This window comes from Helianthus annuus, chromosome 11 (genome assembly GCF_002127325.2).
Source record: "Helianthus annuus cultivar XRQ/B chromosome 11, HanXRQr2.0-SUNRISE, whole genome shotgun sequence".
Taxonomy (NCBI): domain Eukaryota; kingdom Viridiplantae; phylum Streptophyta; class Magnoliopsida; order Asterales; family Asteraceae; genus Helianthus; species Helianthus annuus.
In genome coordinates this window covers 11,624,819-11,638,042 of record NC_035443.2, presented here as the reverse complement: position 1 = coordinate 11,638,042, position 13,224 = coordinate 11,624,819, and the positions used below count along the sequence as shown (strand labels likewise).

General features: G+C 38.6%; 1 protein-coding gene and 1 long non-coding RNA gene across 20 annotated transcripts; one reads left to right on the top strand and one right to left on the bottom strand.

Moving 5' to 3' along the window:
- The first annotated feature begins 1,332 nt into the window (after positions 1-1,332).
- On the top strand, positions 1,333-3,837 carry LOC110890933 (probable carbohydrate esterase At4g34215). Its single transcript, XM_022138577.2, has 2 exons — positions 1,333-2,001; positions 3,421-3,837. Exons 1-2 carry the CDS (start codon positions 1,423-1,425, stop codon positions 3,646-3,648), a joined length of 807 nt encoding a protein of 268 aa, XP_021994269.1. The 5' UTR covers positions 1,333-1,422; the 3' UTR covers positions 3,649-3,837.
- Positions 3,838-7,314: 3,477 nt separating this feature from the next.
- Positions 7,315-11,247, bottom strand: LOC110890932. Of its 19 annotated transcripts, none has more exons than XR_004872009.1 (7): positions 10,678-11,247; positions 10,375-10,415; positions 10,231-10,276; positions 10,061-10,138; positions 9,111-9,891; positions 8,877-8,999; positions 7,315-7,642 (listed from the first exon to the last, which is right to left on the bottom strand). It is a non-coding gene; the product is annotated as an uncharacterized LOC110890932 (long non-coding RNA). The 19 variants fall into 19 exon arrangements; XR_004872008.1 differs by having other exon boundaries at positions 10,061-10,127; XR_004872010.1 differs by lacking the exon at positions 10,231-10,276 and having other exon boundaries at positions 7,339-7,642; positions 9,111-9,211; positions 9,781-9,891; ... (1 more) ...; positions 10,375-10,412; positions 10,678-11,246.
- Positions 11,248-13,224: the final 1,977 nt, after the last annotated feature.

Below are 13,224 nucleotides of genomic sequence, written 5' to 3'. Positions count from 1 at the left end.
TTTTACTCAAATTTTTAAGGAGCAAATTACAAGTTTTGTCATTTATGTATGTACCAAATTGCAAGCGGTGTCCTTTTACTTCAAAATTGACTGGTTTTGTCCTTAACGTTTCAAAATCCTACATGTTATGTCCTTTAGCCCTAACACAATTAGATTCTTTGGTGAACTATGGTCATGTGCCTTGCACATGAGGGCATTCTAATCAATTCACCTTCCTGGGGCTATTGTGCAAAGAACTTTTATTCAGGGGCTATTGTGCAAAATAAAAAGATATAAACATTTCTCTTCTCTCTCTCTCTTTCTCTCTCTAAGATCTACAACCTCTCTCTCTCTCTCTCTCTCTCTCTTCTGTATACATTTTATTTCTCTCTAACATAACACAATCTGATGGTGGGTGAAGGGTGGTTATTGTAGTGGGTTAGGGGCGGCGGTTGGTGAAGGGTGGTTGCGGCGGCGCTAGGTGGTGGGTGAAGGGTGGTTGTGGTTGTGGTTGTGATTGTGGGTTGATGGCGTCGGTGGGTGAAGGGTGGTTGCGGCGACGCTGGATTGTGGGTGAATGTCGGTTGTGGTGGTGGGTTGATGGCGGTGAAGGGTGGTTGTGGTGGTGGGTTAGGGGAGGTGGTTGGTGAAGGGTGGTTGCGTCGGCGCTGGGTGGTGGGTGAAGGGTGGTTGTGGTGGTGGGTTAGGGGTGGCGGTGGGTGAAGGGTGGTTTTGCTGTTGGGTTATGGGCGGCGACGGGTGAAGGGTGGTTGTGGTGGTGGGTTGGGGCGGCGGTGGGTGAAGGGTGGTTGTGGGAGGTGGGTGGGTGACAGATGGCTTTCAGGTGATGGAGGTGGTAGGTGAAGCCAAGAGGGAGAGAGAGAGAGAGTTGATGGTGGTGGTGGGTTGGTAGTGGTTGATTGATGGTGGTGGCAGTGCTAGAGAGAGAGAGCTAAAATAATAATAATAATAATAATAATAATAATAATAATTTTTAAAAATATTTTGTTTTCTTTTTTAAAATAATATTAAATAAATAGGTAAAAATACCGAAATGTCCTTGTGTAATCTGATTTAACTAAAAAATCTAACTATGTTAGGCTAAAGGACATAACATGTAAAATTTTAAAACGTTAAGAACAAAACCAATTAATTTTGAAGTTAAAAAAAAAACCGCTACAATTTGATATATACATAAACAACAAAACCTATAATAAAACTTATAATTTACTCATTTTTATTTAAAAGCCTAATATCCTTTTCTCCGATTACACAAGGTTCCATACACATCACTCCAATAATTATCAATTACTTAAGAAAACTACTTTTTCTTTTTATTATTTTTAAATACCGGGAACATTTCGGGATATGTGAGATGCAAGTGAAACTACCTTACAAAGCACCGACAACGATATCCCCAAACTCACCATTTTCACAACAATAATGCTAGCTCTCCTGTGCCTAGTACTCCATCTAACCTTCACCAATGCTTCCACATCCAATGCCAAAACCATAATCATCCTAGCCGGACAAAGCAACATGTCCGGCCGAGGCGGCGTACAAAACAACACATGGGACGGCGTCGTCCCATTCCAATGCCAACCCAACCCATCAATCCTCCGTCTAACCGCCAACCTCACATGGGTCCAAGCCCATGACCCACTCCACAAGGACATTGATGTCCTAGCAACATGTGGAGTGGGTCCGGGTATGCCCTTTGCTAACAGGTTGTTGCAAAGGGACCCGAGCTTGGGCCCATTGGGCTTGGTTCCATGCGCGGTTGGTGGTCTAATGGGGACTAAGATTAGTGAGTGGGGGAGAAAGAGGTGGTTGTATAAGCAGGTTTTGATGAGGGCTAAGGTGGCTCGGAGAGCGGGTGGTTCGGTTCGAGGGGTGTTGTGGTTTCAAGGGGAGAGTGACACGATTAGTGAAGTGGATGCAAGGAAGTATAAGAGACGGTTGGTGAATTTGTTTGGTAATTTGCGGGCTGATCTTGGAGATCCTCTGCTCCCAATTGTTCATGTAAGACTTTTTAAGTCCGAGCTGGACTAGGCTCGAGCACAAGCTCGTTTAAATTATAAATTATGAAAGCTTGAACTAAGCTCAGGTTGAGTTTTGTTTCAAAAGCTCGAGGTCGAGCTCAGCTCGGTCTCGACTCTCTTATTAATTATTTATTAATTAGTTTATATTAATTATAATTATTATTTATATAAATCTATATATAATTTAGTTGTCTTTTCATAATTTTATAAATAGTCATTGTTATTATTTAAATATATAAATAACAAGCTGGTTTAGGCTCGCGAGCCGGCTTGAGTTTAGGCTTGTTTACTAAACAAGCTTATTTTTAGGCCTAGGATCGGGCTTGTTTAAGCTCAACTTGTTAGCTCGGCTCGTTTATGTCCCTAGTTGTAGATTTGACAAATTTTACTCTCCACAAATATAATATCATTAAAATTTTGAAAAATTATAATAAAATGAAAAAGAAACAAGTAAAATAGCCATTTGGTCAAAATTTATAAATATGTAACCATTTTGTGTACTTAAATTGCAAATGACTTCATAAACCGCAATTGGCGCAGTTAAACTTTGCCATGATTCTATCGTTCCACTAGAGGTCCACACCGCACGGACCTTGACGTTATAAGACCATTGGGTAATGGGGGAGGATAGTCTTCAAAGGACTACCCGCCATGTAGGCGCCACGTAATCACGAGATGAGGATTTGGGGACTACCCAAGGGTGTGGGGACTAGCCAAGACTACCCCACCATTAATAATATATTAATATATATATATATAAAGGATGAGAGAGAAGCTGCCATGGGGGCCCACCAGCTTGCCCCGTCTCCGGCGTCACATATCCGACGGAAGTGCCGAGGACGGCCCCAAGAGGGCGGTGTGGGACGTGGCTAAAGGGGGGGGGGGGGGGGGACGGCCCTCTGCCGATCCCCATACCCAATGGTCTAAAAGTGATTTCCACATTATTGCCAGTCTGTCACGTAGACATGACTCATTTATTTTAACTTTTTGGTTTCACATAAAAAAATTAATTAAGAAAACAAATAAACTAACAAAAAAGAAATGATGAACCATGGTTGGTCCAAATATAGGCCCCACATACTCCACCTACACACCCGGGCCCATCAGGCTCCCTTGGAGCGGCGTTTTGCGTCTTGCACGCCACATGACATGGGCGTTATTGCATAACACATAGAGTTAAGTGAGGTTTGTGGCAACGCCTTATTTGGTATTACCACGTGTCACTTCATAATTGGACGTGTTTATTAGTTTTGGATTATGTATATATCAAGTTAAGAGAGTAATGTTTAGAAAAGTTTCTCTGGATGACTATTTACTTAAATGTCATCCTGCCCATATTCTATAAAACTGTTTATATAAATTATTCTCAAACATGAGACATGGGTTGTTGATGGTACAGGTGGCTATAACTTCAGGACAAGGACACTATGTGGAAACTGTGAGAAAAGCACAACTGGGAATCAAGCTTCCGAAAGTTAGGTGTGTGGACGCCAAGGGCTTGCCATTGCTACATGATAAACTGCACCTTAGCACCCCGGCTCAGGTGCGTCTTGGTCGGATGTTAGCCGATGCGTTCCTCATGCAAGAACATGTGGCCTCACCAAGCAACAATACCTCAAGCCCCTAGTAATAAGTGTGTTAGTTTGATGACATGGTGTGTTGTGTTATTTTGCAATTCAAAGAAGAATAAATTTTGTTTCTTGAAAGGAAATATGCACAACATAGTTCCTATGATATGTAGGGGTGTGCACTTCGGTATTAACAAATAACTGATTGTTTTGGTAACTGGAAATGCAAATCGTTCCAGTTCGGTTAATTTTTGGTTATTGACAACATCTGAATGGTTAAGTGCTGAACCAGTAAGAGGTCTGAACCATTAAGTGCTGAACCAGTAAGAGGTCTAAACCATTAAGAGTCTGTATAATTCTTAACCGTTCAGAGGCAAATGTCTGACCAATTCAGATTAGAGATCTTAACCATTCAGACTCTGTATAATGCTTAACCATTCAGAGGCAAATGTCTGAACCATTCAGACATCTGCTCATGAAGCAAACAGTCTGAACCATTAAGTGCTGAACCAGTAAGAGGTCTGAACCATTAAGAGCCTCATTAAGAGGTAAACAAACAGCCCCTTACATTATACTTGGACCTCAATTTTGTACATCAAATTAGTTACAAGATTTTTAAACATCAATCAAAGACACAAAATTTGACCAATATACTTTGAGAAGAATTTACTAAGGGGGTTCAGTTCGGCTATCTATCTATTTGACTCATTTTCGAAAATGTATATAATCAAAAGACAGAATATATATAGCCGGTTATCAATAATTTTCAAACCGGCCAAACAATCAGTTATTCATCTTCTCTGGTTATTTAAGTTCGGTTTTGGTTTTATGGTTATCGTACGGTTGTTGGTTCATTCAGTTAATAGGTTTTTACGCTCACATCTGATGAGAAGAGAACTAAGGTAGTGTTTGGTATGCAGGAATGAGAGGTGGAATGGAATGGATGATTACGAGGGAATGAAGAAAAGGGTGTTTGGTTGGTCAATGGAATGGAATCACCCATTCCAAAAGCCATTCCATTCCCTCAAAATCATTCCTTCCACCCCACATGTTTTTTTTCCATTCCATCCCCTCTTGCACCATTCATCAACAACACCACAACCCACCATCTTCGCCACAACCCACCACCACCACCCACCACCGACGCCATCGCCGCCACCCGCCACCACCTCACCCCGACAGCCACCGCCGCCACCCGCCACCGCCACCACCCACTCGCCACCGTTATCACCCACAACTGCGACTAACCGCCAACGCCACTTGCCGCCGCCGCCCACCACCATCGTCAACGCCACCACCAACGGCCGCCGCCGCCGCCACCGACGGCCACCTCTGCTGCCACCCACCACCAACGACCACCTTGCCGCAACCACCACTCGTCGTCACCGCCGCACCGCCACTTGCCGCCACCACCACTACCCATCACCGCCACCGACACCCACCACCGCCACCTATAACCACCCGCAATCACTACCAGCGGCCACCACCACCACTCACCGCTGATTTTATTACTCCATTTTCTTGCCTATCGAACAACACACAATAATAATCCATTCCATTCACACATGGTAACCAAACAAGACATAGAATGGTAATGATCCATTGCATTCCCTCGTCCATTCCATTACCTCGTCAATTCCATTCCTTCGTCCATTCCATTACCCCATACCAAACAGACCCTAAAGTTACAAGACTTAACACGATGATATGAAGGGAACCATTGTTACAAGACTTAACACGGTTTTGGGGGCATTGTTCGACACGAGGCAAGGGTGGGATCCACAAGTTTATGGTGAAAAATGAGGGGTGTGGTGTGGCATGGCTTAGGTCGGCGTGGCCAGTCATGTGAATTTTTTTTATTAGGTTTATTGAACATAATAGGCTTGACCCTACACAGTAGTTAACACGAAAAACTATGACATAGTTCGTATCTGATAAAGAGTTAACTGTCATTTTCGTCCCTGTGGTTTGTTAAATTATGTCAGTACTGGCCAAATTTCAAATTTATGTCATTTTCGTCCCTAAAATTCTTGAAAAATGCCAATTCTATCCAAAAAAACTAAGGTTGAATCGAATAATTGGACAAACCACATGGACGGAAATGAAAGTTAACTCATGTTTTTTTTTGGATGGAACTGACATGTTTTAAACATGTCAAAGACGAAAATGGTATAAATTTAAAATTTGATCTGGACCGGCATAATTAGACAAAGGATAGGAACGAAAATGTGAGTTAACTCTCTGATAAAAGATATAGTAAGGGACTTATGGAGTTACATATAGATAAGGTGTATTGAACATATTGGGCTTGACCCTAGAGAGTAATGGACTTGACACTACACAGTAGACGGGCCTTGGGCTTTCGGTCATTAGGGTCACTAGTTCAGTACTACATATGGGTAAGGGTTGTTACCGAATTCTTTTGTGTTCTTCTTCTTGCCTTACCAAAATCACATGGGTATGTACGTTCTAACAATAGTTGTGTCATGTTCAGCGAAAATATAGAACTTTTGGACATCAAAAGCACAGCTATGCAGGCTGGGATCTGTTGAGTCTAAGATCTTTGTAACGGATGGAAGCAAAACATAAGTCTGTCACCAAAGGAATGTTTTTGTTAATGACTAGTCTAAAATCCCGTGACTTTCACGGGTGTTTAACACAAACATATAATATCTACTGGCATTGAAGCCCATATAGATCATCATTTTTGTTCTAGGCCTTTCCAAACTAAGGCTTCATGTCTAAGGGTTAAAACAGGTCCCAAACAGACAATACATAACCCTAACCGGTACAAACCCAAAACCGAACAAAGTGATCACTTCCCCTATCCAAAAACTTGTTACATCCCAACGAACCTTTAATAGATAAACGAAAGGTCATGATTTTCATCTTTTGATTGACATCAAGTTTATATAAACTTCAATATCTAAATTCTTATTTAAATTCATATTAGTGTACTCAGGGATGATATCCTTGAAAACAGTTAAATTCAAGGAAAGAAAATAGATGTCTAAACTATATATCATGGTGTTGTTCTCGTAACGACAAACAATATGCGATATACAATTAAATAACATAAATGTATGAAAAATAGTATTTTCATGATTAAATATCATGGTATTGTTCTCGTAACGACAAACATTTAATTATTTAGAAGTAATGAGTAATCTGCTCTAAAGTTCCAAAACCATACTTAAAGTAGAATATAACTTCAAAAATTATAAATCTTCACAAAACACATTTTCCAATAATTCTTTTTAAAGTAGTACCGAAAGACAATAAATTAATAAATTGTCTAAAAAGGAAATTTCAATAAAACAAAAACTAAAAAAGGAATATAAAATTGACGCCAAAAGACACTTGACGTTTCATTTCTTGCTTCGAACTAAACAAACCTGCTAATCACATTATTAAGTTCACATTAGGCCATGGGTATGGGGCTTGGGTTGGGGCGTGGGTTTGGGGCGTGGCCCTATTGGCGTGGGTTTGAAGCCGGGCGTGGGGCGGGGTAGTAAATGACATGGCAGGCTCTCAATGGCCAAACCAAAATCATGCCCCTAAACCCAAGCCCCCAACCTAAGCCCCACCATACCCCATGGGCGTTGGTTTGAGTGGTGGGGGAGCTCCCATTCCACGTGTCAACAAATGTCACAACTCAAGCCCCACCATACCCCATCGTCTTATTAACCACCCAAATTTTGAAGTAATTTGCTCATACTAAAATAAAGGATATATTTACTTTATTTTAAAACCCTCAATTATACATACATTCACATAATCCATCATATTATTACATTTATAAACTAAACGGGCCAACCCGCAAACCAGACGGGTTTGACCCGAACATGACCTATTAAGCTAAACAGGTCCATGGGTTCGACCTAAAATTGCCCCAAACCCGTTTAGAGTAAACCCAAATCCAAGAAATTCGTGTTCAGTTCGTGTTGTGTTTTCAGGTTGTATTAGAAATTCACACCCCTACAAAAAGATAATGTGTTAGCTTTATATATCATTAAAGAGCCAATAAGAATTTTGAGACGTCTTCAAAAAAACCTGCAAAAGAGATTGCAGGATAAAATTAGTTACTTATAAATCTTCATAGGGTCAAAACAAACATAACACTAACACCCCAACTCATTTACATAAATCTCTTAATCTCGATGTTTGCAAACCCCTACACATTATGTCCTTTATCCCTAACTTAGTTATTTTTCATTGTTAAATGGGTGTGAAATGACCTAAATACCCTTACTATTAAATAAATAACTAAAATGATAAAAGAAATACATTTACTATTTTAAAAAGACCAAAAAAGTGCAGGGACTAATTATGAAAAAAAGAAACAAACTTTCAGAAGAGACAAATCTCTGCTTCTGCGTCTTCTTCTCCGGCAAAGTTGCCAAAATTCCGGCGATTTCAGAACAACATATACAGTCGTCTTTAATCCGTTTTTGTTGCGGTTACCTTCATCTCAACCCGATACTTATCTATATCTCGAACCTTGACCCGTAATTCACGGTATCCGTAAACCCCAAACCCCGAAAATACTAATCATCATCATTGTCTGTTTATCGCTTGCATTCTAGTATAAATACATGATTTCCGACCCACACACAACTCTCTCGTTTTCTCTGTTCTCCTTGTTTGAAGTCCACGGGAATCCCGTAGCTCCGGTCACCTCTCCGACTGCTTTCTTCTGTGCTCTTAAAGGTATGATTATTATCTATTTTTGTTCGCAATTCCTTAAACATTAAAAGGCCTCTACTAATTCTTAACAAAAGAAGCCAATCCCATTTCAATTTGAGATTAAATTAAAAGCCCTCTACTTGTTTTAGGAATAACACTGGGGAAGATGACAAACATTACCATTTTAGTTATTTATTTAACATGAGGTATTTAGGTCATTTCACATTCACTTAACAATGAAAAATAACTAAGTTAGGGATAAAGGACATAATATGTAGTGGTTTGCAAACATCGAGTACGTTTTTTTGTAGTTTTTGAAGATAAAGGACACACTTTGCAATTTAGTGTCAACATGAAGGACGATTTTTGTAATTTACTCTATATTTAATGCTTCAGAAAAATAAAAATAATTATAAAAATAAAACTTCACTATGAAGTTTCAAAGTTCACCAAGTTTTTCAACATAAATCTCTTAATCTCTTTCACTACGAAGTTTCAAAGTTCATTTCCCTTGTTATTATGTCTACCAGTAACAATCACATCTATTTCAGTTAACTTGAATATAAAAAGCAATAAACGTATAAATTTCTGAATGACACACCATATCAGCCTCAACAAAAGCATTTTGTTGATCCACAATATCTTGTATGTTTTCATCCATTGTCTTTCTAACCTCTGCATTTCCTTTAACCTGGCCTTGTCACGATGATTGTTCATTACCATCCTACAGATAATATAGAAAAAAAACATTTAATTTATTCACACCTACAAACATAGCAATAGCAATGCTGCTTTACGGTCAAATGTCTATATCAATATTAAATAAGGGGTGTACATATGGGTATGGATGTTGCAACACTTCTGGGTGTAGATGGTGGCGAACTAACCGCTGATGTCGCATCCTTTTCTGGTTACCTCACGCCATTTCTGCTCGAACTGTTTCATGCCACCAACATAAATTCAACAAAGTGTACATTCGTTAGTTCATATTGTGGGTTTCATTAGTAAACTGAACAGATGGACCATAATGTTTCTTCTCATCACTCATATGGTCATCATCTTGATATCCTCAACCGGTCGCGCATGAAGCGACATATGTCTTCTTTCCCAGGTGACCCATTTAGAGCACCCAGCTGGAACCTGGAATTGGTGTGATACACACCTCAATATATTCTTACAACCCAGTCCCCAACCCTTTTTTTCTACGAACTGTTCTTTAATAGAAAGCTCATGAACTGAAATGCATACCTACGAATGAAAACCTGGTCAAGGCCACAAGAAGAAAGCTCACTTTTTGACCCACCATTCTTAGAATCCCACAACCAACTCACACAAATGCACACAAGTTGTGGACCTACTTCTCATGCCAAGCCCAGTACCCCAAACATTCACACACACCAAATTTAGTTGACCCTGAACCCTCCCCATTTGATGAATCTAATTGAAGCCCTTTTTCAATAATAAGTTACCTTTTTAACTGTTGATCTGTAACCTAATGTACTTACCCGCAATAATTCCAGGAACCTGCTTTCTTGGGTCTGCACAAGATCCATTGCATGTGATAAACTCATACCCGTATATCGGTGAATTCAATGCACCTCATCTATTCAATGAACCTGATGATATTGGATTTAACTAAGATGTAACAAATCACACAACTCTAAATCAATCTACAGGTGATCTTCTTATTGGAACAGAAAGTAAACAATAGTGGAAAGTAAATTGACCTGCTCATATTGGTCGAGGTTGCAACCTCTAATGCTCGATAAGAACCAAAATACTGACCTTTTTGAATTTGAACTTGATTGTAATGTTGTTGGTTTTCTTCCAAAACCTTGTGTTGTGAAGCAACCTAATCCAAGTCTCCAATAAACAAAAAAGTAGTTAGTTCATATGAATGTGTTTTTATCTATAAGATGTAGTAACAGGTCAAACTATGGTTTTACTACACCTACAAATGAAACATGGTATAACGCACTAATCCAAAACGCTTATGATAGTCTGCAAACGTAAATTGGATACGTGAAATTTGTTCACATCAGCGTACTCATGGCAATAATAACTAAAATACTGTCCCACATGAATGTGAGTTTTCTTACCCATGTCCAACGAAATGAACGATTCACCAAATGCCACTCTGCTGAAAAAAAATATAAATCTTTAAACTTTTTTAAATGAAATGCTCGACTTACAAATATGTTTATAGATTGATTTGATTAATTAGACTTTCTATGATAACTTGACCCTTAGTTCCCCCAAAGACCACTAAATGATTATTGCAATACAAACAAACAAAACTAAATCCCATGTATAAATTCATTCTAGTAAAGAATACCATCATGTGTCAACAAATGATGATCCATTAGTATGGAAAAAAGGCATAAAAGTTCGGGTACACTAACCTGTCCAGCCATTGTTGAAGAGCTCCATGATTTTTCCGACACCCAGTAACCTCTTATTATACTGATATGAGCGACCTTGGACATCGATGCTCAACTATTCCATTCAACTCATCATCGACCATACTCTACTCGCCGGAACCCTAATCGCTGCATTAAAAAACCCCAAATTTCTGACGACAATACTTAGAACCTAAGAAATAGATAACTCATACCTGTAACTAATCACCGGCAAAATCGGCTTGTCGTTCAACAAAGAAACCTTTTATTGAAGTTCAGATGAATCAAAACACCTACGACTTACCCTTTCATGACCGATGGAAAGAAGATAAAACGTGGATGGCAAGGGACTAAGGCATGAGGGAGATGGAATAGAGAGATGAAGAAGAAAGGTAGAAGTCTAGGGTTTTTTGATCGATGTAAAAAGAAAACCCTTTTATCCAGATCACATGCCGATAAATAATAGAAATTTTTTGACGCCATAGATGCAGTATAGAGAATTAGGGTTTGTGAATAGGATTTTGATTGAGGAGAAAAGGGCGGATGATTGATAATGAAGGTAAAGAGGGGGAATTCAATTTGCCGCTCAAATGAATATTCATACATACAATCAAATGACACGTGGCAATAAAGTTTGTAAGAATAGGACAAATGGCATAAGTTTGTTTTGTTTTATTATAAGGTATAGATGTTAGTTAGCGAATTACATAAATGAATTTACTACTGGTAAGTTAGGCCATGACGGTGACATGACATGTTAACCGAGATTGCAAACCACTCACTCCTTGTGTTAAGGGGCATTAAATAAGTTGTATGTTAACATGTTAACTGGATGTTAAGAGACTGAATTAATTATTCTTTAAATCAAAAACCACTAAAAATAGGGTCAAATGAAATGGGGAAGAAAAATTGATGTGACATTTAGATGGAGTTAAGATGAGTTAAAGTATACCTAAAGGACTTAATGCTTACATGTCTTTACTGATGAAAACTGAGAGAGTAAGTTAGTGTTAGTCTTTAGTGGTGAGACTCACCGTTTCAGTTATCTTTTGTCATAAACTAGTTGGATTCTCTACACGTTGCAGCGGACATTCGATCGGTATTGGTTTAGTTCGTTATGGTACCAATATGGTACCAACACTCCATATAGCAATTAAAACAGAATACCCAATAGGATATCGACACATGATATATAATGCTCGAAAACCATAAAAATAAATACCGGTACCGGTTTAGATAATATATGTACCGGTACCTTGAGTCAGAATGGGTTCTATTAGTCTTGGTACCACATGGTCTCAGTTCCGTTCGATTCGTCACGGTAAAGAATAAAATAATTATTGAAACGTAGATAAGATAACAATAAGCACAATGGTATAAAGTATCATATTGTATTAGTAAAATAATGAAAATGATAATGACGTCACGTTATATATAAAAAAAAACTAAACCATGATTCAGTGTTGATGACATGTATATTGGTGCTTTGATTATTTGTACATTACTATTCACTACTCACTTTTGAATAAAACCTATATATAAAATTAGATAAAAATAAGCATATTACAACGACATACTCGAAATTTTATAAAACATCATATTTCAAAAGTTAAATGACAAAAAGAAAATACATTCAATAGTAATTATTATAATATAATAATAAAAAAATTCAGAACTAATATTGATACTATTCATGTACAACATTATGTAGCATTATTTATTAAACTATGTGTTATCGGGCCTGGAAGGCAAAGATATAGAGTTCTCGTTCGGGGCTGTCAAACAGTTTCTCGGCAACACAACAAATTATAGCAGCAAGTTTGTTTTCGAATGGTGCAAGTGGATGCCAAAGAGATGTAATATCTTTATGTGGCGTGGGATTATGTATAGAATACCAACGTTTGTAGCTCTTCGGGTCAGAAACTGTTACAATGGAGACATTGGATGTGTTTTGTGTAATGCTGGAGAAGAAACTACAAAGCATCTTTTTGCTCGTGTTACATTGCTGCTGCCATTTGGAACCATGCATGTGACATCTGGTGCAAGGTTAGTCCGCTGATTTTATTCTCGCTCAAAGACCTAGCGAAGGTGCACAATAATCGTTGCGTGTTGGTGGTTATGGAATGCTAGAAGCAACAAGAGGTTCTCTAATATGGATGTGAAGATCGAAGTTATCATTCAAGATTTAAAATCACTAGGCTTCTTGTGGTATAAGGACAGAGTGAAAAACGATGTGGTTTCCTGGGATATATGGTGCAAATTTGTGCTGAGGTAATTCTCTTTTTGGTGTTGTGTTTAGCAGCCTCTTTTTAGGTTGCTATGTGAATAAATTATACCTTTAAGAAAAACTAATATTTCACTTGTAAGCATTTGAGTCCATATTATCTTTGTTGTAACAGCCCGACTTTTCGGATTGTTATCTGTTTGCTTTTGCTTCAATTTGTAACCATTTTGTACTCTGAGATTTGGTATAAATAAAGGGCTGTGTTATACTAAATACATTTTCATCACACTGCACCGCTGCATGTTTAAACGCTTAACGCTTACGCA

What these genes read in the sequence shown, in the direction of transcription:
- LOC110890933 (XM_022138577.2), top strand. Translation starts at nt 1,423, where the DNA reads ATGCTAGCTCTCCTGTGCCTAGTACTCCATCTAACCTTCACCAATGCT. An exon ending in CTCTGCTCCCAATTGTTCAT is followed by an intron (nt 2,002 to 3,420) that starts GTAAGACTTTTT and finishes TTGATGGTACAG; the next exon opens with GTGGCTATAACTTCAGGACA.